General features: G+C 46.1%; 1 protein-coding gene across 1 annotated transcript; it reads left to right on the forward strand.

Moving 5' to 3' along the window:
• Positions 1 to 1,970: 1,970 nt before the first annotated feature.
• LRIG2 (leucine rich repeats and immunoglobulin like domains 2) lies at positions 1,971 to 26,069 on the forward strand. The gene is made up of 18 exons (XM_075442869.1): positions 1,971 to 2,103; positions 7,091 to 7,162; positions 7,661 to 7,735; positions 8,216 to 8,350; positions 8,872 to 9,015; positions 9,149 to 9,292; positions 9,912 to 10,055; positions 10,306 to 10,449; positions 13,208 to 13,288; positions 14,136 to 14,207; positions 14,346 to 14,414; positions 15,832 to 15,995; positions 17,191 to 17,511; positions 18,432 to 18,713; positions 19,334 to 19,783; positions 20,255 to 20,404; positions 21,701 to 21,982; positions 22,632 to 26,069. Exons 3-18 carry the CDS (start codon positions 7,665 to 7,667, stop codon positions 22,859 to 22,861), a joined length of 2,883 nt encoding a protein of 960 aa, XP_075298984.1. The 5' UTR covers positions 1,971 to 2,103; positions 7,091 to 7,162; positions 7,661 to 7,664; the 3' UTR covers positions 22,862 to 26,069.

Below are 26,069 nucleotides of genomic sequence, written 5' to 3' on the forward strand. Positions count from 1 at the left end.
GACTGGCCCCGGTACACCAGGGCCTGAGCGCCCCGCGGGTGCCGCACCGCTGCCCGGCAGCATGGCGGCTGGCTGCGAACACGACGCCCTCCTCTCCCGCGCCGCAGGGGACCCTGCTGCACCCGCCGCCCCCGCGAAGCCGGTAAATGCCCCCTCCTCTGGCACCGGGCACCCCGCAGCACCCGGGCACCGGCGGGAGCCGCCCCGGCTAGAGGAGGGACCCCTGTGCTGGCGAAGGGCCCCGGAGCCAGGAGAACGGGGCTGAGGGGGCCGGCGGCAGCCGGAGAAGGGCCCCGTCAGGGGGTCGGGGCAGAGCGCGGGGTTTCGCTGTGGGTCACCGGCCTGGCCGGCGCCCTCCGCCCTCCGCCCTCCGCCACGGCCGCTGCCGAGGGACGGCCTTAAACGGGGAGCCCAGGCCCGCCAAGGCCGGCGGAGCCCCCCGACCCCCCACCCCGCGCGGCGCGGGGGCTGAGCTGGCTCCCGCCCGCAGCCGGCGCTGAGCGGGGAGCGGCCCCAGGGGCAGCGGGGACTGCGAGGGGGCCGGGGGCCAGAGCCCCCCGCACCCCCCACCCGGGGCAGCGGCGGGAGAGCGCGGCACCCCCGCTCGGGCGGGGCGCGGGTGCCACCCAGCGGCCGGGAGGGCGGCAGCCGGGCCGCGCCGTGGCCCTCGGCAGGGCTGGGCAGGGGGCTCTGCCATGGCGGGCCGGGAGCGGCCGGTGCCGAGGCGGAGGGGGACGGCTCACATCGGGGACAGGGACCCGCGCAGGCTCTTCCCTGGCGAGCCCCGGCCGCCCCACTCGTCCCAGCCAGGGATGGGGCAGGGGGCACGGAATCACGGAGTCCCAGCGCGGCAGGGTCGGCAGGGCCCTCTGGGGACCCGCCAGTCCAACCCCCTGCCCAAGCAGGGTCACCCAGAGCAGGCTGCACAGCACCGCGGCCAGGCGGGGCTGGAATATCTCCAGAGAAGGAGACTCCACAGCCTCCCTGGGCAGCCTGGGCCAGGGCTCCGTCACCCTCAGAGGGAAGAAGTTCTCCCTCGGGTTCAGCGGCAGCTTCCTCTGCTGCAGTCCGTGCCCGCTGCCCGGGCTGGGGGTGCCTGCGGCGGGGCCGTTCGGCGGGGACCGGCTGCGCCCACGGTCAGCGGGGCTGGGGCCGGGGCACCGGAAGGGCCCGCGGGCGGTGCGGGGACCCGGGAGGTGCTGCGTGGGCCCCGCGTGTGCGGGCCGCTCCCCGCAGGCAGGACGGGCCCCGGGCCCCGCTGCTGGCCTGCCCCTGCGGGCGGCTGCGCCGGGCGGGGCTGGCGGAGGGAGCGGCGGGGAGAGCGGCGGGGCCCGCGGCAGCCGAGCCGGGCAGGGGACAGCAGGAGCAGCTCGACAATTAGGGCTGGCGGCAATTAGTATGCAAATTGCTGCTGCCATGGCAGCACTCCCATAGATGCGGATTGCGGCGGGAGCCGTTGTTGGCACGGCCTGCGCCGGGCCCTGGACTCTGCCTGGGCAAACGCCGCTCACCGCGCTCCGCGGGCAGGCGGGCACCGGCACCGGCACCGGCACGGCCGCAGCACCGGCACCGGCCGAGGGGGGGCGCTCCGCTCCGGGGCCGCGCGAGCCGCGCCATGCACCGCCCCCCGAGGGGGGGGGGGAAGCACGAGCCCTCCCCCGCCCCCTGGAGAAGGCCCCGCCCGGCGCGGGGCCAGGCGCGAGCCGCGTGACGGCGCTGCGCTCGCGCAGGGCTGGCCTTTCCCGGCCCGAGGGAGCGAGGCGCAGCCGCCGGCCCCGCCCCCGATCCCGGCGCGGCGCCGCCCCTCGCCGCCTGCGCGCTGAGGTGGCGCGGCGGGGCGGGGCGCGGCGGGCGGCGCCGGGCCGGGCCGGGCCGGGGGATGCGGGCAGCGGGGCCGGGCGTGCGGGCCGCCCGCGGGGCGCTGGCGCGGGCCCTGCCGGTGCTGCTGGCGGCGGCGGCGCTGTGGGCGCGGGCGGCCGCCGCCGAGCCCTGCGCCGCGCCCTGCTCCTGCCGTCGCGGCCTGCTGGACTGCAGCCGACACCGCCTGCCCGCCGGGCCGGGCCCGAGGAGGATCCCGCCGCTGCCCGCCGGCACCACGGGCCTGTGAGTGAGCGCGGCGGAGCCTGGCGGGCGGCGGGGGGCGAGCGCGGGGCCGGCCCGGGGCCTGGCGGCGGGCGCGCGGCCTGCGGCGGAGCGCTGCGGGAGGCCGCGGCCTGGCCCCGGGCGGGCGCAGCGGGGCGCGGAGGCCCGCGGGGCCGGTGCTCGGCGGCCGCGGGTTGTTCTCACGGACCGGGCAGCGCGGGCAGCGGGCGCCGGCGGTGGAGCCGGGCTCGCCGGGGCAGCGGCCGAGCCGGGGCGGGCATGCGGAGGGGGAGAGGGTCCGGCCCCGCAGCACCGACAGCCGCCCGGAGGAAGGCTCCGTGCTGCGGGGTCGCCGAGGCGCGGGTTTCGTCCTTTGCTCACCCCGCTGTCTGGCGGCAGCGGCTGAGAGGAGCGGGAGGCAGGAGCGGGTGGTGGCTAGCGGAGGGTTTCTTGATGCCGGCCAAGCCGGCGCTTGGCTGTTTTCAGGTCAGGCTGTAGGACACGGCCCGTTACGATTGTGAGTACAAATATTCCTTCCAGCCCCCGGCTCCAGCTCTCTGCTGTGGCAGCTCCTGCCGCTTCGGCTTTCCTCTGCCTCCCCTTGCTGCTTTGCAGCTCAGCGAGTCCCTCCTTTTCCCTCAGGTAAACCATAGTGGGCTCCCCTGGGCATTTGCTGCCGTTGTTTGTCAAAAAAGCCATGCACAAAGCGGTGGATAGCCCACCCTCAGTCTCTGCTCCCAAGAGTTTAATTAAAAAAATACTCTGAATTGTGTTCACAGGGGGTGAGTGCAGTACGCCTTTATCATTCCCTGGCCCTTGCTGTCACAGTCACCACTGTATTTGCCACCTTTGGCTGCAGGGCGCTGGGCTGGAAGGGACGCTGAAGCATGAGGGCTATCAGAAACCACTTGTGTGCACCCAGGAGTTCTCAGGCCCGCTCGGAGTGGTCGTGTTTCCCGGTTGATAGGAATAACAATACTCCAGACCAAGGAAAAAAAAGCCCATTTGGGAGATAGCATAAGCATGCAAACCAGTGTTCAGTTAGCTCCAGGAATTCTTCTAGCAGGACACAAGAGTCTGTCCCGTATTAGAAACGGCATATCTCAGGAAGCTTACCACCTTCTGCCCCTTTGAGGTTCTGTGGTTCTCTTCTTTCCCTGCATGCGAAGCAATGGGAAGTGCTTCAGAGAAAATGTGTATTTCAGTAGAGAAATACAACTAACTTGTCTGTGAAACCTTTCGCGTTTGGAAAAGTACGAGGACATCTTAGCATTAGCAGTGCCTGGAAAAGGGAGTTGGAAGTTCATCGGGTGGCTAATAAAACGATACCCATACTGTTCGGAGAGCAAGTTTTCAAGCTTCAACAGATAATTGTATCTCCAAGCTGATAGAGGGTGTGTTTAAAACTGCTTGGCACGAAATGCAGTGGGAAGAAGCGGTACTGGCGCTGTGCTACGTTATGCAATCTGGCATATGCTGCAAACAATAATTAAGTGTATGTTCTCTGTTGTGGCTTTCAGGATTTTGGCACACTTAAGTGTGTGTGGGGGTGATATTTTTTCTTCCCTAGGACTACTCTAGCAGTTCTGAATCTAAACAAGCCATAATGCATACAAGCTGTTTAAAATTAATCAAAGCTTAATTTCTCTCACATGAAGTCGTCCCTGATGTGCTTTTTTTTCTCAGTTCTGTAATATAATTTCATCTAACTTTGAGGACGAAGAATTCCTGCTTTTCCTAACTCTTTCAAACTACTTGCAGGTGATGCTTCCAGTTTGTGGGGGCATTGATTTTGTTTTGGTGTTTTGTTTTTGATGAGGCGAGGAGAGCACCTTCAGAACTCCTTTTTCATGACGGAAGTATTCGGGCAACTGTAACTTCATGTTTGCTGCTGAATTACATACGTTTTGTGGATAACCTGGTGGGTGATGAAAAGGGTAGGGAAGTCAAAGAGTTAGCGAATATTTTTTGATGTGTCTGCATCTTTGAGTTCTTTAGAGCAAGCACTGCATCTCTGTAGGGGGAAAGGGAAGCACTCTTCTGGTGGTCACTGCCTTCCCGTTGTGGAAGAGTGCCTGAAAGGGTGTTTATACATGTTGGTAACTAGGGAGATGGTGAATAAAAGTAGATTAGGTATCAGTTAATTAGTTCAGCTAGTTCCCTTCACAACAGGTCTTTTGGGTGAGCTTATGTGTTTTCTGCCTAAGGGGCTGGCTGGCTGCGCGGCTTCACCTGCACAGCGACACGGGGGGAGGTGGGCATGCTCAGCTGGGCTGAACTGAGAGCTCTCTCCAGGACTAAGTGTAGAGTAGTCGATTTGGTGTGTGCGTTTGGTTTTGTTTACTTAAGAGATGAATACCACTCCAGCTCAAAATGAATGTTTAGATGATTTTGTATACAATACCAGATGAATCTCTAAAATACGAATGTTGCATGTTTGCTCTGTATCTTGCATAACATGCCCTGAACTGGTCAGGCAGTTGGCCTAGATGGTTGTTGTAGGTCCCTTCCAACTGAAATGTTCTGTACTATTCTTCCTGAAAACCTTAGAAAAATCAAGTTTCTATTTTCTTTGCATATTAATCTGACTCCCGAGATCTTTGTCGGTGCCCGCTGAGCATTCCTGACACACAGGTTGGTCTGGCTCTGCACCCGTGGCACGGTTCTGCTTGTCAGTGTAGCATCCGGACACCTGGAGGGGTACGTTGTCACCTTCTGTGTCCATTGTCTCGTCCTTCCTCCATGGGTCGTGCTCAGGTCCTTTGGAAATAGTGCATCTTAGTACCCGACAGTCTGGCTAAACCCACTGCTACCAAGTTAGTCTCCTCGGCGCTGGCTGGGTGCCCACATGTTTGGAAGATCGGTGGCAGCGTGGATCCCCCTGACATGGGGGGGCTGCTCTAGCAGCAGTCCAGACTCGGATGTTTGCATGTGTTACTGGCATTTAGGATTGGCTTAATTACTATATTTATTGAGGAGCCAGCCTGCAGAGTAGCATCCAGTGGCCACATGTGCATTGTTCTCTTCTCCAGGGTCCCTTGATTCTTTTTTTTGATTGGAGGAATGAATAATTGTTAGCAAACCTGTTTGCTGCTGTATCTGTGTAATTTACATCTTGATGTAATTAAAAGAATGTATGAACAACCATCTGACTTGCGATGACACCTGGGATTTTAATAATTCATTGCTAGAACGGTATCTTTCTTGCTGAGCCTGAGTGGAAGTTAAGGATAGTCTGTCAAGTTCTTGCTCTCTCCCAATAGATTCTGGTCTTACAGATGGGAATTGTGTCGGTAGTGCCGTGAGCACTGGGGGAATAAAACCAGGTCCTGCTCAGGTTGTCTTCTGGCTGTCGGCACGTCTTCCCTGTGCGAGGAGGGTTCTTGTGGCAGCTTTAACACCCACCGACAGACACTTACTGGTGCTTGGTGAGGATTAAATTTGTGCTGCAACCCTTTCTTCAGCAGAGACACCAGTACAATTTCTTTTCTTCCCCTAGTCACGATTTTTGGGCAGCTTTGTGTCTGTACGGGTCTGACCCATGGTGTAGTTGAAGTCGACCACAGGCCCTAAGCTATAGCAAGAGCAGGCGTACACCTGGGTGCTGTGATTGCCCGAGCCTGGTTGTTAGCAGAAATATTTTTAACTGTGATCAATTATGTTTTTATATTCTTTTTAACAGACACACAGTAGTTTTGTTCTTAAAAGATAAGTTTGTCTCCTGTGTCAGCATAGCCACAGCCTGTGTGATGATCTTAAAAACTAGCCGTAATAAATACACACTGTTACTTCTGTAATCATGGAAGAGAATCAGTGGTACAGGACCTCCTTGGAAGGTGAACAGCGCTTGCTGAAAATAGCAGATTGTGGCTCTGTGCTCAATGTCAGAATTGGAAATGGCGTGAGAAGCGCGATGCCTTGCTGACAGGCAGGCACAACTAGCTAGCAGAGGCGGGCTTTCTGGTGAAATAGGCAGTGTTCAGTTGTATGTGCACCTACCAGCGGCTCTCTGACTGTGGTGAGGGCATCGCTCGTAGTTCACAGGTCCGGCAGCAGTGCCAGGCCTGTTCCGACGCACAGCGGCTCGGGCTGCCAGCACAAGCTTCAGGGATTCGTCTCTCTTCTGGACTGGTGCCAGAAAGGCATCAAAAAGATGAGTTGGTTTCACTGCTTGCAGTGACGTCTCTCTGTCCTCACTCGTATGGCTAGAACCAGGTTCCCATCATGAACCTTTTTTTTTGTTGTTCAAGGTTTGACTCGTGTCACAAAGTGGAGATCGTCCATGCCCAAAGAGTTAGCTCTCGGAAGTGGACATGCTTTTGCTTTTCCTACAACAGCTTACGGACCAAGTCCAAGGCAAAAGTGAAATCCTACTTTAAACTTAAAGCAATGGGAATAGCATCAACATCCAGTATGGGCATTAACACCAGGTTTAACAACTCTCTTGCCCATTGAAACAATCCAACTCCTGCATTTGTTTCCTATAAGCAAAACCAACTGACACTAAAGCACGCCTTCGACAAGCTTCTCGGCCTCGTGTTTCTCTCCCCTCCAGCCTGTTTGGTAATTGTGTGTATGTTGTTCCTTTGAAATAAGCCTGCCTTGACTAGTCAGCCGCTGTGGAAAGCGGGGCAGGCTGAGGAAAATGGGGATTGTTCTACAGAATACAGCTCAGCGACAGACATTTTGTAAGAAATTATGTTTGTGTCCCTGGGAAGTTTGTTTTTTTTACGATAGGCAAGTATTGTAGATAAAGCTGTGATTTAAGGGAAAAATGCTCTGATCAGACATGATCTTTCTTTCAAGAAGCCCTTTTAACAAAAAAACCAGAAATAGAACGGTCTAGACTTTTACTGTGAGTGACCACTAGAACAAGCTAGAACCTCTTCCTCCTTTGGTGAAGGAGGAGTTGTAGCTATCCAAAATATGGTTTAAAACTTTCAGGTTGCATAAAGTGTACTTGTTTTTAATTATAGGAGCTGGGATAACTTTTCTCTTTGTTTTCTAGGGATTTAAGTCACAATCATTTATTGTCATCCAACTGGAGCATTGATTTATCTGTTCATACACTTCAAGAAGTGTAAGTTCATTTTTATGAGGATAAACTCTAAATATTTTGTACCGAATTCTGATTAGTACATTTCATTGCATTTCTGAATAGCTGGTCTGACTTGCAGAAATATTCAGTGCCAGATAATTAAAAATGGATGCGTTAGATTGGCAGCACATTTTATGTACAAAACTGCTTTGTGAGCAGAAAACATTTTCCTAAAAGGTTAAAAGACCAATATTTTTAAAAAGAAATGAGATATTTGTTTTGACTACAGCTGTTTGTAAGTTAGAGAAGTAATAGTATCCATGAGAATGGTAAAAAATAGTATACTTCGCTATGAAATTGTTCAAATTATCAGTATTTAAGCTTTTAGGGAATCTTTATTGTCAACTACTAAGTATTGTTAACATAACAAAATTGTTAAATATGTTCTGTGATACGAGCTACTGTACAGAAGGCTTTTTCTTCTCTTTGAAGCGCCAGTAATTGGTTTTTTGTTGTTGTTGTTTTGGTTTGTTTTTTAAGGAAAATGAATTACAATGAGCTAAGTGAAATTCCGTATTTTGGAGAAAGCACTTCTAACATAACTCTTCTCTCATTGTAAGTAATAGCTTGTCTGCCTTTTTCTTGTTTAACAAGTGGGAGAGTTGTCTAGAGTTCTGCTGTCAAGTTGTAGGAAAACATAGCTTCTTTTGTCTTGAAATACTACTCATCTAAAGTGCTTTAGGGAGTATGTAAGCACTCTTTAAAGAAATACAAATCAGTTAGACACAAGTCACCCTGAATTACCAATAAAATGCAGTCAGCCAAGGCAGGCAGCTTTGAAGGGGAGGAATTCAGTCTAGCAATGACAGTTCCCGCCATAGGCCCTACAAGCGGAATCTGTTCGTATGTCGAGGTGGCAAATAGCTCTTGGATTTTCAGTATTGCTTTAGGAATTAGCACTCTGAAGTGTGGGCTACATGTCCCATTGAAGAGGCTTGCTAATAATGTTGATATACAGAATCCCATGTCTGTTTCAGCTGTTTCCTTGAAGGATGGCGTGTTTTGATAATCATATTTCTTGCTGGTATTTTTCAGGGTACACAATACCATTCCCGAAATAAATGCTGAGCAACTCCAAGTTTACCTTTCTTTGGAAAATCTAGATCTTAGTTCTAATCTTATATCAGAAATCAAAGCTTCTTCTTTTCCACGGATGCAACTGAAGTACCTGTAAGTATGAGTGAGCTGTTATGTCTGGGATTCCTGGCCCTACAACAATAATGTTGAAGACCTCATCTACTCTAAGTTACTGTCTTAAAGTAGGCAAGCTTGCGTGAACCAGTAATGGTGGTCAATGTAGCTACAAATGTGCTTGAAATAAAATACTTTTCGTACCAATCTGTATTGCATTTTTTCAAATAGTATGGAAAACAATAACTACCGTTGTCAAAGTGCAGGTACTTCAGCCAGCAGGGACATGGGATGGTTTCTGCCCATTTTGGGTAAATCACTGTTGATGTTGTCTTCGCTATGTCTAACTGAAGCATGGGCATGCAGTAAAAATCAGCTCCTAGCACTGCTTCGTTTGGGGAAAAAATTATTTTGTTTGGTATACCAGAATTCAGATTTTTGATGTGACTTCTCAAAGAACTTGAGTTCTAATAAAAAGTGGTCGCTTTGAAGTGCTTATGCGGTTGTGTTCATAAAATTCTCCATGTTCTGAAAGGCTGCTTTTCCTCTTCCTTTCCTAGGAATCTGAGTAACAACAGAATAACTACTCTAGAAGCAGGCTGTCTTGATAACTTATCTAGCTCACTAATGGTGGTAAAGTTGAACAGAAATAGGATTAGTGTGATTCCGCCAAAGATCTTCAAATTGCCTCACGTGCAGTTTCTGTAAGTAGCAGTCTTGAAAGCTTAGAAACATAGAGTTTACAGCTGTGTTGTTCATCTCAGTATGTGTTCTTGACTTTCACAAAAGTGCTTAATCAAGAGATGTCTTAATATTTCAATGTTATCTTTACATAAGGGAACTGAAAAGGAACCGGATTAAAATAGTGGAAAGTCTTACATTCCAAGGACTGGAATCCTTAAAATCCTTGAAAATGCAGCGCAATGGGATTAGCAGACTAATGGATGGAGCATTCTTTGGCCTGGGTAATATAGAAGAATTGTGAGTATGCCTAGTTGTGGAATTTCTTTTAGGGACTGTAGCTGTGGAGGGTTGTGTCCTGTATGGCTTCCTTTTCATCAGGGATGTGCTGAAATATTGATGAGCATCACAGGAAATGGGTTTACACATCTGTGTTTTCCCATTATTTTGACATCATGTCTGGTTACTTCAGAGGTGGAAAGATACTGGCTCTCTCCCCAACTGCTTCCCACTTGGTGATCAGGAATGCTTTGACTCTCTTGGTTGCTTTTTGCTGGTTTTCATTTGCACTTCTCATAACATGGGATGGTTCTTCGCTATGCGACTGTTTGACAGAGATATTGCATGGCACACCCCTGCTCTGTTAGCAAAAGATTTTTGAAAAATAAATAGTCTTTTGAGAACAGAGATTATAGTTTTGCTTCTGCCACTGGATCATGGCAGTTGTTGTTGAGTTACTTGGTTCTTCATATACTCTTGTTCGCTCATTAGGTTTTGGTGGAATGAATATAATTGTGCGTTTCAGGTTGCCTAAGGCTTCATGTTAGTAAATCATTTTGAGATCCACAAGGTGAAATTTTGTAAATATGTGTTTCATTGATTATCTATTTGGCAAATGTTTTTCCTTCTAATTCCTTAGGGAACTGGAACACAATAACTTAACAGAAGTAAACAAGGGCTGGCTGTATGGTCTGCGGACATTGCAACAACTCTATGTTAGCCAGAATGCCATTAGCAGGATCAGTCCAGATGCGTGGGAGTTCTGCCAAAGACTTTCTGAGCTGTAAGTCCTGGGCTGCTTTTCATTGGGGATTTTGTAATGCTGCAGTAACAGATTGGATAGCAAAAATGAATTACCAGAGGAAGTACTCAATTTCCTTGTTAGACCCATGGTAATGCCGTGTATTTCACTTATTTTTGTAAGTGTTCTGTTAGAGAAGTTAATCAAAACTCAATAGTTAATCAAGTTTGATAGTGTCTTCATAATCAGTCCCCCTCTACTTGCCTTTAAAGCGCATGTTCAATGTTTCTAGAGACTTGTCGTACAACCAGCTAACTCGCCTCAAGGAGTCTGCCTTTGTGGGACTTGGTTTACTGGAGAAACTAAATCTGGGTGACAATCGCATTAGTCACATTGCTGATGGTGTGTTTAGAGGTCTGACAAATCTTCGAAACTTGTAAGTACAGTTAAAATCTCAGTTTAATGCGGTGAAGCTTTTGGAAGTAAAGATGATGAACATTGCACTGTGCAAGGCTGAGAGCAGTGTTTTGGCATTGTTGTGTGCCGTCGTTCCTGCAGGCATGGTGGGGCTGATAATCTTTTGGTTTGCCAAGATAACAGAATTCTGGCACAGCTAAACAAAACCAACCACTTACTTTTTGTGGTGATAGGAAACAGTGGCTTGGTGACCTTTAGTGCCCAGCTGCGTGTCACACCGGTTCTGAGAGGGTGTGGGTAGTCGGCTTGCCTAAGTGCCAGTTGTGGAGCCGATGGTCAGCCTGTGCCTCTGTATTCCAGAGGGTTTTGTTAGGGCTGGAACCTCAGGAACCAAGCGCTGAATCCGTTTGGTTGCAGAAGGTACGGTCTTGGCCGCCGTGCTTGTGTGCCGAAGCCAGAGGCGTAGCGTGCGGCAGGAGTGTGGGCTGACTCTGGCTGTCGGAGGCACGGCTCGGCGCTTGCCAGCACCTTGCCTAGCAGCTGCAGCTGTTTGCTGCTTCTGACAAGAAGAGACTCAACCCTGGCTCTTAATAAAAAAAAAAGTGTCCTAAGCAGATCTGAACAGTTGTAGTCATCCTAAACAATGGTAGTTGAGAAAGGAGTGAAAGTTTATAACCCCTCTGTCAGTTCATTAAATAAATGCTTAAATAAGCAAACTCACCAGAGAGATTTATGTAAGCAGTCATATTCTGTTAACCTTAATGCAACCTTTTAATGAAATAATTAAAACTAATTTCTTAGATTCAGAATAGCATGAAAGAGAACAAGAGCAGATTAATTGGTAGGTTTTCCTGGGCTCCTCAGGGGCGTCTGCAGCGGAGAGGCTGGCCCTTGGCTCTGGGGCTGGAATGTGCGGACCCAGGGCAGCGCTGATTAACGAGGCTCCAAGCATTCGTGCCCAGCCAAGCATGAGGAGCCAGCTCCTCAGCTCGCACAATGAGGGGCTTTTCTTTTGGGTTGCCTACTCATTTTGCTAAGTGGTCTGAGTAGTGGAGTGTAAAAATACCTCAAACAACGGAGATACCGAGTGGCTGTCAGATTAGTTCCATTGTTGCTTGTATACTGGTTGTTTCAGTGCTAAGGCTGATGTAAATGTTTCTCTGTATGTTCAGCTCCTGCCGCTATTCTGCAATGCAGCTTTAATTAATGATAATAAACTGTAAAACCCTATATTAACTGCAAAGTAATAAGAGCAAGATAGGATTAAAGGTGTATCTAAGAGTAGCACTGAAGTTTGAAGTTTTACATTTTACTAAGTTATTTACTTCATAATACTGCAAGTAACTTGGCATTGATACCACTCCAGCATTCACAATCTAAAATTCTGAAGCAGATCTGGAGATGATTGTAGGAAAAACTTTCAAATCACAAGAATTAGCAACCTGAAAATAAATTTGTCACATTTTTCGTCTAGTCGTTCTTACTAGATCACATCCATGTTCAGTGCCTTAGCTTGAATAATTTTCAAAGAGGAAAATACTTAATGTGAGCAAGTATCAAAGTCATATTTGTTAAGACCTTGTGATGAATGAATCAAGGAACTCTCTTCTGTTTGTCCTAAACTTTAAAGTGTGTATATATTAATTGTGGAAGTGACTGCTGCATGCTGTTAAGAGCAAGGCTTCCATATTTGAAGTAAGAAAAACAAGAAAATAATGTTTTACCACTGACAGTGTGCTGGAGGTTGATCCCAGTCTCTTCCAGGATGGTGTTCTGTGCAATTTATAGACTCACCCAAGGGAAAGTAGATACTTCATTTTTCCACGATTAGCACAAGGAAAGAAGTGTTTATATGAGATGATGTATACAATTGCTTGTATATGTAGCTCGTTTTCTGTGTCAGTTGACTTGTTTGGAAGCTCCATCAAGCTGATGCATATAATATCTGGTAAAGTGCGGTACAGACTATTTTTCATTGGTGTTTCTTCCTTTAAACACACTCCTGTCTGCAGGGACTTCTGCGCACAGTGGTATCAAAACAGATGAAAATTGTGGCTTTGACAAAAACTCTTGGCTCAGTCCATGCCGTTCAGGCTAAAAATACAACGGAATTGATTTTGCCTTCTTTCTAAAAAAATTTTAATCTGCTCTGAACCATATTGCTGTATTGCTTTTGCTGTTTGGACTGCTCTTGTATGTGCAGGGCCGAAGTGCTGTGCAGAGGTCAAACAGAAATCCCATTAGCTGGTAACAAGATTTGTGAGCAGAATATCAACTTCATTCTGCAAATCTACTGCTTTGTGCCTGGCAGCCTTACGCTGTAACCTGTATGTAATCTCTTAATATGCTAATGCCATTATAAGCCTGTTACTCAGGAAGATTAATGCTGCTAGTGTATTGGTTAACTCACTCACATGAACCAACTTGCTTCAGGAGCCTCTCCTAGCTTCTGGTAGATAGTCCATCACATGACAAGTGCTAGTCAGACTGGGTTGTTCCTTAAATACCACATCAAGAAGTTGTACTTCAGAAATTTATTTGTGGTTCTGTCTGTGGCACTGATGTTGAACAAGTCTATTTTCCCTTGCATCTCTGAAATGGAATATTCATCTTCTGACAAACTTAGTTTTACAAAAGATTTGAGACCTTCCAGGTGACACTGTGCCAGAACACCATAGCAGGCCTGTACAGCAGTAAGTTCTCTTCCCTAGCTCACCACTAGCAGTGGTCATGATGATCTTACAAGGCTTCTTTATAAGAAAGCTCTTCTCCTGCAGGGACTTGCGGAACAATGAGATCTCCTGGGCCATAGAAGATGCAAATGAAGCGTTTGTGGGACTTGGCAGGCTGGAGAAACTGTATGTATTACAAACCAGTAAATGACAGTGCTTCCCAGGCATGCAGAGTGGAGGGAGAGTGCAAAATATGAAGTAATTGTAAATCAGTGAGACAAGGCAGAAAGCCTTCTAGTTGGCAGCTGTATTCTGTTTCCACTTGTGTGCTACAGCCTCTTGATACAGGCTTGGGTTCCATGTTCAGGAACGTGGATCTGTGTAGCACTGGGCCACCTTGCGGCACCAATTTGGAGCAGTTAAGTCATTAGTATTTGGCTGCGTTTATTGTTGGATAGCCCAGTCCTGCTGTGCGATGATCGTCAATTTTTGTGCTTCTTTAGTTTGGGTAAAAGTTATCGCTTATCAAAAAAAGCCAAAACAACAAAGTATTTTTCAGCAAATATGAAATGCTATTGAATTAACAGCTTTTCAGTACTTAGACTATGCACTTTTCATCCCTCATGTCCTGTGCTTTGTAGGAGCCTCCATCCCCTGGAGCTACAGACATTGCTTGTAACAACCAGCTTTGTACGAGGTGCAGTCTCAGGAACTAATGTGATTGTGGCAGATTGGTATTGGGAACTTATTGCTCCACTGCTAAGTTCTACTTATCACCGTTTCATTCTGCTGACTTAAATTATCTTCTGACACGTCTCTAACCCAAATCTCTAAATTAAGAATTGAAAAGAAACCTTGTTCTTGGGAAAATTAGTGGAGCCTTTAAGCTCAAAAAATAGCATTTGATCTTTTAGCTCAACTAGAATTAGAAAAAACTTAATTAAACATCATAAGGAACTGCTTTTGAGTCTTATTTGTGAACTCGTATTGACATTCAGACCGATGTCTGGGTTTGGGGGGCTTTGTCTTTCAGAATCTTGCAAGGAAACCAGATTAAGTCAATTACCAAAAAAGCATTCTCTGGTCTTGAAGGACTTGAACATCTGTAAGTACTTTACTTTGTAGAACTTCTAATTATTCGTCAACTTCAGTCTTGTGTTCTCTGCCAAATTTTCAAGAATTTAATTGGAGGTAGCGTATGAAATCATACTTACCCATTGTTGTTGTTTTTCTTAACTTGCAGAGATTTAAGCAACAATGCAGTAATGTCCATCCAAGAAAATGCATTTGCCCAGGCTCACCTGAAGGAGCTGTAAGTTCATGACCATTATTTAGAGATTCTTTACAAGTCCTACCTTGTAAAGAACCCTTCAGCCGTTGTAGGATTGGCTGAAGTTGACCAAAATGTGTCTGCTTTCATTGTGCAATATTTAAAGCAATGCTGGTAAATTATCGACTCAATGTCAGTGGCAGTGTACTGAGATTTAAGATTTGATAATATCTGCACCTCCGTTTTGTTAGTTGCAATTAGTAGAAAATAATTTTTTCTTGCAGTGCTGAACTGTTAAATTTTTTCGTATCTTAAGATTTTGCAGCAAGCTCAGCACACGCTATCATGTAGATAGTGAACAGAAGAAATAGTTCATCAGGAATCTTTCAGGGGGCTTAGCAAACGCTACATTTTGTCTTCCCATTTTTGGGGCTAGGAAAAGGCTTTAAAATTCACAGCCAGACGAGAATTTTTACTTGCTCAGCAGATGCTTAAGCTGCTAGAGCCTCTTGCGATCTTCAGATGTTTAAAGTATTATAACGTGAAGTGACCTGCACACCCAAGACTAATCCTACTGTAACGCAGTCATCTCTATGAGATAAAGTCTCTGAGTATTGTGTAATCTGTTTTTTAAAACTGTTACTTGATTAGTTAATCTTGGCCGGATGGACTTGGTCTGCAAGATCTGCCAGTTGGAGGGGACATATCTTAGGTGTTCAAATGCATTGGAGAAGGCAGTGGAAGTCTTATAAGTGAGGAATCATTGGTGTGTATGGGCAAACAGCAGAATGGAGTACTGGCTTGTTTGTGTGCCTCTCCTCTCTCACTACTGGATTAATCTAGTGGCATATCACTTCTCGTTAAAATGCTGGACTTTCTGCAGTCAGTCATACCTGTACATAATATTTAGGAAACTTGGAAATCAGATGGTGGGGAACAAGTGACCATTCGTTGTTTCCTGTTTGTGGTTTTTCTGTGGGGCAGAGAAAACAATCTGCAGTAGATAACCTGTATGAGGCAAATCACTTTCATTCTTCCATACTTATTAGCTGGCATGAAAATGACTGTTGAGGCTTGTGCTTATTTCAGAACGGCAAATGTGTTAAGTCTGAGACATAGAGCTGCTCTGTAGTATTATGTTCCTTTTAATTGCTTTAGAGAGGGATGGAAAAATTGTAAAGACAGGCTTAACTTTTTTTTTTTTGAAGTTGAAAATCCAAGGTTATTTTCTTCAGAATTAAAAAGAAATGTAAAGTTTTCATGCTGATAGAGAAGTTTTTTCTGGATTGTTTATAGCATATATAGCTGATGTTTTGTAATAAATACCGGCAGGCATAAAAGAACACTGTAAATCTTGAAATTTCCGATTGTGTATGCTTTTGTTTTGCTGCATGAAATCATATGTAGGAATGTGGAAGGCAAACTTTAACTACACTTTTGTTTTGCCTTGTTTCTGCAGAATTTTGAACACTAGCAGCTTGCTCTGTGATTGCCAGCTGAAATGGCTGCCGCAGTGGCTCACTGACAGCCGTTTGCAGCAGGCGGTAAACGTTAGCTGTGCTCACCCCGAATGGCTGGCAGGACAAAGCCTGCTCAGTGTGGACCCTGACGACTTTGTCTGTGGTTTGTATTTTTAATGACTTCTGATATATAAACTAGGTAATGCAAATCTGCGCAGGTACCTCTCTGAAGGCAGGCTGTAGCACTGCTGGAGGTGCTTGGTCTTGGCCGTGACGCACACGCGGGCCTGTCTGCCTCACTGGGTCTGCTTTGGAGTTTGGGATTTGATTCTGTTTCTCTTTGCTCTGTTTTGTTGTGTTTGAGCACTGAAGCTAACCTGAGGGAGTAATTCTGTGAGACTGAATTGCTTTTCATTTAGGTTACTGTTAAAAACTGATTGCGCTTCTGTTCTCCATGCTTATGAATGCCTTTAGCTTTGGAAGGGCTGTTTGACACTTCCTCGTTGGTTCTTGTCCATACCAGCAACGCTAGAGCAGTTCATACGCTGGCACGTTTTCTGATGATCCGTATCTGTAATGTTTGTCTGGTCTCTACTACCAGTTTCAGACATAAGCCTGTTTATTTTTGTAACCGAACTGTGAGGTGGAAAACTGAAAGACTCTTTGTCCAGAGTCAGGTGTGAAGTCGGTGGCAGGCCTGGAAGTAGTCTGGTGTTCCGTTTGCGGGGGAGCAATCTGATAAGTGTTACTTGTGTGTACACAATTCTTTCATTCTTTTGGTGGTGAAAGCTACAATAATCATCGTGTAGGCAAGAGCACTGACTTCTCCAATCTAATATCACCACCATGGTGCCTGACACTGGACGCTGTGTGTGCCTACGAGAATGTCTTTGCTGAAATAGTAGGTGTTAAGTCTCATCGAGTGGGATGAGGTAGAGTGAACTGGCAGCTTGCTGTGCTTTGTGTTTGTAGAACTTAAAGGCTCTTCAGGATATTTGAACTACCTGAAAATAAGTCTCAGTCCTTCGTAAAATAGCCTAGCTCTTCAGCTGAGCACAGCTTTTATGTGTGATCGAAATACAGCAAGTTCCAGACAGTTATGCAAAATGCAGGGCGCTGCTCAAGACCACGCTTCTACGCTGATTGTTCTCAATGCTTATTCTGTATGCCTGCCTGTGCTTATAATCCTCTTTCATAGCCTGATTTCCAACTGAACACAGTTAAATATGCGCACCTCAAGCAGGACATCTGTCCTCAAAGCTTTCTTTCTGCTTATATTGTCTTTTGAATGAGTTTTCTTGCAATATTAATTGCAAGTTGAAGAGAAAAGTAACTAATCGTGGTGCTTTTGTTTTCAGATAATTTCCCTAAACCTCAGATAAGAGTGCATCCTGAGACTACTGTTGCTCTGCGAGGCATGAATGTGACTCTGACTTGCACTGCGGTGAGCAGCAGTGATTCACCCATGTCCACTGCCTGGCGTAAAGACAGCGAAGTATTGTATGATGCAGAGGTTGAAAATTTTGCCAGATATCAGCGGCAAAGTGGTGAGGTGGTTGAGTATACCACTGTTCTGCACCTTTTCAATGTGAATTTCACCGATGAAGGAAAGTATCAGTGCATAGTCACCAATCACTTTGGCTCCAATTATTCCAACAAAGCCAAGCTGACTGTCAATGGTAAGCAATAATGGTAACAAAGGAGAAACACTTTTAATCTAAAGCTTTATTTAAATAGCTACAAGTCATATTTTTCATGAGAGCTGGCCCAAAATAGTCTTGCAAGACTCTCTCGCTGGTATTTAGAAGTATCAAAACATCTTTTGATAAAGCAGGAAAGAAATTTTTGTTTGTTTGTTTGTGGCTGAAAAGCCTTTTGTTCACTTTTGAAAATGGGCAGAGATCTCCCATGCTTTCATAATAACACAATTAGTTGTTCGTCTAGTTAAATGGACGTGGAAGTCTCTTAAACTAAAAGCTCCCTCTGCTGTCTCTTCAGAACTAAGCACCTTACCCACGTGTTTGTAAAACTAGGGAAGATTCAGCCAAAAATAGCTGGCGGGACTGGAAACAAACTCCGAAAAACCAGTTATGAAGTCCTTTGATTTTAGCCATAATGATTCTATTTATTTTGGCTTGAGGGAAGGGAGGTAAGACAACAGCATTCGCATCGGTCAGTAGACCACTGATCTTCACTGTATCTGAGAGCAGAGGTACCTGTGTTGCTTTCACGTGTCCAGAACAGGTAATGCAGACTTGGACTGACGAGGTGGAAGTTCGCCTTCCCTGTTACCAGGGAAGAAAAAGTACGACAGAGGGCTTACAAAGAAGGCTAAACCTTTTCCCCATGAGAAATGTTGTCCTTCAGATCACCCCAAATGAACACTGTAGATACTGGCTCTAAATTTGGAGGATTAGATAGGCTCTTAGAAATGACCACTGAAAATTTGTGCAGTTCTGAAGAATCTGCCCCTCTCTCTTGGGGACAGCTACAGGTGTGTTTCAGGTTTACTTGTTTTCAGATATTCTCTGTGCTGTGGAGCTTTTGCTGCTTTTGTCCTGGTACTGAAAACACTGAAACTATGTCTTGTTTGATCCAGAGCTGCCTTCTTTCCTGAAAACCCCCATGGATCTTACTATCCGCACTGGGGCGATGGCCCGGCTGGAGTGTGCAGCAGAGGGCCACCCCACTCCACAGATCTCCTGGCAGAAAGATGGCGGCACAGACTTCCCTGCTGCAAGGGAGAGGAGGATGCATGTCATGCCTGAGGATGATGTGTTCTTTATTGCAAATGTGAAAATAGAAGATATGGGAATCTATAGCTGCATGGCACAAAACATTGCAGGTGGTTTGTCAGCAAACGCCACACTGACGGTCTTAGGTAAGGGGAGTGCTAATCTGTGCTTGCAGATGGGTTGCTTCACTTCTGGAGTGGTAGTGTAGCTTATCTGAAAGTAAGAAGCTGAAGTCCTAAAGAATGAGGCTAAAATCCAAAGAACAGCACTTGACATGATTTTGAACAGTGAAGCTTTACAAGCTAAGCTACAGTGCTGACCAATGAAGTTAGTATGATTTTTGCAGGAGAGAACTGAGGGGCGTACCTCAGTCCAGCAGTGTGGACTAGATAGATAATTTGTGTTGTTGTGGAACAAATTTAGTCACAGCTAATATGAACTATGCTGATTAATAAAGCAAGGACAGTTCCTTCTAGAATGCAGCATTTTTTGAAGACGCTAACTTTTAACATTGTGGTCATATGCACATTTAGAATTGGAATACATAAAGCAGACCATGGCTAGCATAATCGGGGGGGTGTTTGCTGTACCTGCGTTTGCTGCAGTGATCCATAGAAGCACTAAACTCACAGGATTTCCTGAATCCTGTCTTTCTCGTTGCTGAAGTTTAGGTTCAGATCAGATTTTTAAATACCATGGAGTATGCGCCGGTGTTGTACAACAAAGTTATCTTACAATTTTTTTTTTATCCCCTGCATTGTCACAGAAACTCCTTCCTTCGTTAGGCCCCTGGAAGACAGAACGGTAACCCGAGGTGAAACTGCGGTTTTGCAGTGCATAGCTGGTGGCAGTCCTGCCCCTCGCCTCAACTGGACTAAAGACGATGGCCCTTTGGCAGTCACAGAACGGCATTTCTTTGCTGCCGCAAATCAGCTCCTTATCATTGTGGATGCTGGACTGGAGGATGCTGGGAAGTATACATGCATTATGTCCAACACACTGGGCACAGAGCGTGGCCATATTTACCTAAATGTTCTGGCTTCCCCAAACTGTGATTCTTCCCAGAGCGGCATTGTACACGAGGAGGATGGCTGGACCACAGTAGGCATTGTGATTATTGTTGTGGTGTGCTGCGTTGTGGGAACTTCCCTGGTGTGGGTTATCGTGATCTACCACATGAGAAGGAAGAGCGAAGATTACAGCATCACTAACACAGGTAAAGTGCAAAAGCAAATCTTCAGCCCTGTTTTTAGTCCAAAACACTTGTTAAGAGTGGTAAAACTTCTGGATTCATTAGAGCTGATAAGATTGAAGAACTGAAGATTTCCTTCTAAATTCAAATTCCTTCATTTTAGAGGTGTGTTTTAAGTATCAACAGTGTGTTGATTTTATTCCTTGTACACTAGATTTCTCCTACATTGAGGGAAAACATTAAAATTTGGAATTAAGTACTTGAATAAACTTACGGATGTTTTCAGGACCTGGACTAATGTGTGTAAATTTCCGTTCTGGCCCTGTTCATTTTGAACTAGCTATACGGATTTTTAATCACTGAGGTAGGAAAAAGGAAACCATAGGACTTGAAATTTTGGATGACGTTTTTGTTAGTGTAGGCATTAGTGTTGGTACTACCTTGAAGTCATCACACTTAGTTGTTAATGTCATCAATGTTAATTCTGCCTTGCAGAGGAGATGAACCTACCTGCGGACATTCCCAGCTACCTGTCCTCCCAAGGAACTCTGTCAGAGCCTCAGGAAGGCTACAGCAACTCGGAGGCAGGAAGCCATCAGCAGCTCATGCCTCCAGCCGGTGGCTATGTGCATAAAGGCACAGATGGTAAGCAGAACCCTCACGTGTATTACTTGGGTTTCAGCATGATGCCAGTGCACAGTCTAGTCCTCATAGCTGGCCCCAGCATTGCACAGTGCAGGGTAGTACTGCATGTTAATGGCAAAGAGGACTTTTCCTAGGGAAGAATTCAGGCTGATGCAAAAATTTTCATCGATCATCCCGAGTGTGAGGCATCTCCTGATTTTCTTTTAGTGCTTGTTTATACTCTGCTATCAAAGCTTCTGCATTCCGTGTGCATTGTTTAAATATTTGGTCCAACAGCGTCTGAGCTCACATCTGCTGTGAGTGCCTTTGTATGTAGATGTCATGACTGCTGTCCTTCACGCGCCAGAGTAGTACAGTTCCGTCCAGAGACTCTGTGCTTGAGAGTTTGTGATCTATTCAGCAGCATAGGGATGCCATTAGAGAATTCCTAGGTTAAATGTCAAGGCAGTTTTTTACGCTGTTTCTTTCCTTGACATCTCAAGAGTCTAGGCAATAGAGGTGGAAATAAAGTTTGCTTGGAAGGTGACTTGCTGTACCTTTTGTTGCATAAAATTGCTGCCTCTGCCAGACAAGATTGTAGCAAGCAGACTGTATAGCTAAGGGGTCTGTGCTATTTCCCTACCTTGTTTGGATGCTCTTCAGGATATTTGCATTATTGAGTCTATAGAGATGCTATTTTTACCATCCAAATGCTGAGGAGCCATCCAATCCTTATATAGGCTGGCTTTCAAAAATGATCCTTCAGTGTAGGTTTTCTCACATCTGTCCCATGATCTGTTCCCTCTAGTCTGTAGTCCTACTACACTAGAGTCTGCATCAGGAAGGCGTTGGGAAGCAGCTCATCTCAGTGACCACTGCATCGTTGGTCTGAGGTGTGTGGGCAGGCAGGATACAAGTCTAGTACAAGAGCGGAAGCCAATGTGGATAGGTGTCCTGGTTTGATTCCAGGGCTGTTTCAGCCCGGTGCCCAGTCTGCTTGGACCTGCATGGAACCCTTTTACCCTTGAAACAGGAGAGCCAATGTGAGATCGCTCTCGGTCATGTCCGTGGTTTTCCCCTGGTCAGCCTCAGAAGGGCAGAGCTGTTGAGAGGTTGGATGGTGGTGAGCCTAGAGCATTTCTCGTGTGACTTTTTCCGTAAACAGTCAAGCTGAGTACTCTTGCCACGTTAACTGTTAAAGGCCCTTCAAACTGTGCTGCTGTAATGCATGGTCATGCTATGACATGAAAGAGTCTCTGGAAATCAAGCATCCCTATACTCTTTGAGAGTATTTTGGCTTTCCACCATGTTTGTCAGGTGGTGCAGCGCCATTGGTGATCTGCTCGGACTGTTACGACAATGCAAACATCTACTCCAGGACACGAGAGTACTGTCCCTATGCCTACGTCACAGAAGAGGACCCACTGGATCAAACTCTCCCTAATCTCATGGTGCACATGCCTAAGGAGACGTATACAGCACGCACCCAACATGAAACCAGTACTCTTGATAATATCTTAACAGACAGAGACATGTCTGTCTTCCTTACCAACCATGACAAGATAAGTGAAAAGAAAATCTCTTCCCAGCAGATTAATGGTGAGTGTCCCATGTCCCACTTGCTGCTTTGTATTCCCTGATAACTCTGGCCGCCTTTGTGCTGCCCTGCAGTATTGATACACAGCTAATTCTTCAAGTGACCATAGTTTGTGGAGCATTTCATCTGTTTATTAACCACCTGTTCTCAGAACTAGCCCTCAGTTTGCATCCAGTACCTAAGAGTTGAAAAGGGTGATGTTAAAAAGATAGTATTTCTTAATCTGCAGTTCAGCTCTTAAAGCTTGTGGAATATGATCCCTTGCCTGTACTTCAAGGACGTCTGTTAGCCAAGAGTTACAGCTTCACGCAGGAAATTCAAATAGCCCTTCTGTTTGAGCCGGCTTGGGTGTCAAAGAACTCCAAAAGATTTTTTTTTTTTTTTTTTTTCCTCGTAAAATTGCTTGTTCTTATGTTGACTTTCTTCCAAGTAGCCTTTTTAAAAATTTGCTCTGAAACTGTGTATGTTGTTTCTGGTTACTGTAACAGATTGCTGAAACGGGAGGGCATCCGGTCAAATATGCTCCCAAAAATAGAGAAAATAACCTCACAAAGACTGTTATTGCTGAGTTGCACAACTCAAATCTGTCTAAAATTTGAATGTGTTTATCGTGAACTCGCTCCTGTTAATCTTCTAATTTTTCTTCCTCAGAACCCTTTCAGATTCCTTTATGGGGAGTAAACAAAGACCTAGCGCTCTCTCACTCACACTTTCTGCATCAGCAGTCAGCCCGTGAGACCCCACGACTGCTGCGAAGCGAGGGCATTATTGACAGTGACCGGCAACAAGCTGCTTCACCCAGACCTTGCCACAGGTTACGTGAACATAACTTTGATTTTAATAGGACGCGGAACATTCATGACTGTAGTGAAACCACATAGGATGCTAAAATGAAGTCTTGAAAGCAAATCCATATCAAGTGACTTTTTGTAGTTACTACCTCAGGACTAACCCCAAGGCCAAAGATGCTTGTGGTATGTGTGTCTGCAGGCAGTCAGACTCCCTAGGAGGAGGTGGCACATGCCCTTTTCCTTGGATTTCTGTGTATTGGAAAATGGGAATGTGCAACAGAATACATGGATGGTTAGTGATACCCACAAGAACATCATTAAAACTTGGATTTTCTGTTGTTGGAAGCAGCCTTTGTGTTGGTGCATGCTTTGAAAATCTCTCAAGAATGCACAGCTATTTCACACTGCATTGTCTGCTTGAAAACAAATGTTCGGGGCCGCCTCATGGAATTCCCCGGTAATTCTAAGCATAAAACTCTTGGCCAGCTTTTTGTTCCTTAGACTGTTGGCAGGCATCTGTTACCAGTCTAAGTTTGGGGCTTGTTTTCTCCTATGAATAATGGACTCTAGTTGTAAATAAATTTGCATTTATAAATATTTTGTATACACTAAGCATATAAATGTGTTGGCTGTAATGTAAATATATTTTTTATTATGCCAAAGTATGTATCATACCGCTAGTCTTGACAGCTGCATATCAAGCCATAAGTTTGGGGGTTTTTTTAAGGTGAGACTGAAAGCTTGTTTCTGAGGGGATAGAGCTGTCTTAGTTTTGGAAATAAATTAATTTACTATAGGTATGTGATGAAGCTGTGATATTGGTGAATTTCGTTGTTACATACAACTCTGTATGCATTAAGCCTGCCTGACCTGACTGCAAGCTGATCCATGTCATGACATTAGCAGAATTCCAAGTTTGCCTCATTGAAGTGTTGAGAGAGTCCTGAAATCTCTTTCTTAGGCACCTGTCTTGTCTGGTAGAGCATAAAGCGCAACAGACCCTGCATTAACAAGCAGCGTTAACCTGTGCTCCAGGCTGTGGTATCCAGCTTACCAGAAGTTCCTGTAAATAGCAAACAAAACGAACGGTACACAAAATGTTTCCTTCTGGTCATCTGGTGAAACAGCTATAAGATGGGAGTTTTGGGTGGTTTGTTTCAGAGATTACTCAAAGCTTTTATCTTTAAAAAAAGCCTTTGTATTGTGTATGTTGCAGAGAGATCTCCATGTATTTTTCCTAGCTGACAGTTAAGGGAACTTTTTAAAAGAATGTTGTGATGAAAAGCATCGGATAAATTGTGAGAGCATTTGATAAATACTGGATGAACTATACTGTGGATTTTCTGTTTCCTTTGCACAGCCAAGAGGTGTATGTAGTTTAAAACATTTGTGTCCTTTTCTGTTGTGAAATACCAGGCAAAATTGTTGCTGTGTTGAACTCTCTGATAGTTCCCTAGACCTCATCATGGCCAAAATGTTTAAATATTTGACAGGAGTGAAATGAAGCAACGTGCAGGGAGCCCGTCAATATTGAAAACCCTGTACTTGCTGAAACAGAGGAAACGCAGACTTCATTAGTTAGAGGAATGTGCCTGACAGAATTAAGAGGAAGAACATTATAAACACTTTCTGAAGAGTTCTTTCTTCTGGGAAGATGCACCTTTGTGTAGCAGGGGTTAAAGACTCGTCAGTGACGGGTTTTCAGGAAGTACGTTGTGCTCAGCGTTAGAGTGCTTCAGCATTATGCTGCGTGCTCACGCGTGAGGAGCGAGGGCCTTGCTTCCTAGCCGTTGTTGCATTTTTTCAAGTCGTAGGATATGTACTGAAATGAAAACAGCTGCATGTTGTATTTTTATAAAGACAGAAAAACTTGTTTTGGACCAACCCAAGAGAGGTATTTAAGACCTCCCGTTGATCCATTCCTAGGTAGAAGGGGGTGTGACTGAAGTAGCAGATGCAGTCATGCAGAATCACGGCTGAAACTTTTGACTGTGGATTGTTTGAGCAAATGAGTAAGGAAATGCTGGGCATAGCGACTATCTTCCCACAGCTCTTTGGGCATGAATAATAGTCAGATCTATGCAAATAAGCGAGTATTACCAAGGGCTCTTACCATGTGCTCAAAGCAATGTGGTTGCTTTGATAGCCGGTGGCTTTAATAGCAAGAGGACCCAATTGTCCTTGGCCTTTGGATAGAGAGAAACACAGGTGTGTGAAACTGTTTGGGATCTGACATCTATAAATGGTTTAGTAACACACACACTAAAAGAAGATTCATAACTTCATTCCTTTCTGGTTTTATTTCCTCCAGGCTTTTCCTTTCCAGACAGCATTTAAGACATGGTGCTTATTTTCAATCCAAAGTTATCTCTGTTGCAGGAACCCAGTACTGTCAGTTGAAATCCAGATGAGAAAGGTCAGGTCATGAAACTACAGCAGCAGCAAAGTTTCATCCTTTTGGGCTGCTTGCTGCTTTTTCCAGATACTCATACAGGCTGCTGGGGCAGAGCGCTTCTTCACATGTGCAGAGCCATGATTTCCCGCGAGCGGGAAGATAGCAGCCCTGCTGCTGCTCTGTCTCCCATCCCCGTTCAGCAAATGCTTGGTACTTTTTCTTTCATCCCTCTCGTTTGTGGAGCTGAGCGAATAAGTTCTGTCGCAGTACAGCTGTTGATGTCCAGACCTTAGGTGTACTTGGGCACAACTCCGTAGTGCGATTGAACTCCCTTTAGGTGGGTGAGATGTGCTTGGCCGAGACCAAGGCTTTAAAACTAATGCTGTCTGCACCAGAACAGACTGAAGTGCTAGCTCTTGGAGCCGTTTAGGAGCTGAAGCTGCACTGATTTCTGTGAGATGTTGACCTATAAAAGCTGCTGTTACGAATTAGGACATTTGCATCCGTAATGGTGTCTCTTTAAAGTCCACAAGCTGGTTGTAAACAGCTGAAGCTTGTGAGTAGGAGAACACCTTGCTGTATGTGGCATTGTAGGAAAGCTTCCTAGGCAGACTTGCAGAAAAGATCAAATCTCTCCTTTCCCCCAGGAGGTGCAGCTGGGACAGGGTGGCCATTCTGGTTTCAGTAGACACAAACAGGTTCTTCAGTAAAGCCAAAGTACTAACAGTACAGGAACTGGGGGGGTTCCTAAGACAGTGTGAGCAAAGGTGCTCTTGTTCTCTGTTGCTATATCCTAGTGTCTATTTATATTTTTTTCACATGAGACTGTATATTTTGTATAGCATGTGTAATATATGTCTATTGTAATATACCTTCATTCAATAAAATGCTATATAGACTGAG

This window comes from Opisthocomus hoazin, chromosome 25 (genome assembly GCF_030867145.1).
Source record: "Opisthocomus hoazin isolate bOpiHoa1 chromosome 25, bOpiHoa1.hap1, whole genome shotgun sequence".
Classification (NCBI taxonomy): domain Eukaryota; kingdom Metazoa; phylum Chordata; class Aves; order Opisthocomiformes; family Opisthocomidae; genus Opisthocomus; species Opisthocomus hoazin.

Excerpts from the sequence above, each read along its gene's own strand:
- LRIG2 (XM_075442869.1), top strand. The coding sequence starts at position 7,665 with ATGAATTACAATGAGCTAAGTGAAATTCCGTATTTTGGAGAAAGCACT. Across the intron at positions 13,289-14,135 it reads CTTGGCAGGCTGGAGAAACT|AATCTTGCAAGGAAACCAGA; the intron begins GTATGTATTACA and ends TTTGTCTTTCAG. Across the intron at positions 18,714-19,333 it reads CGCCACACTGACGGTCTTAG|AAACTCCTTCCTTCGTTAGG; the intron begins GTAAGGGGAGTG and ends GCATTGTCACAG.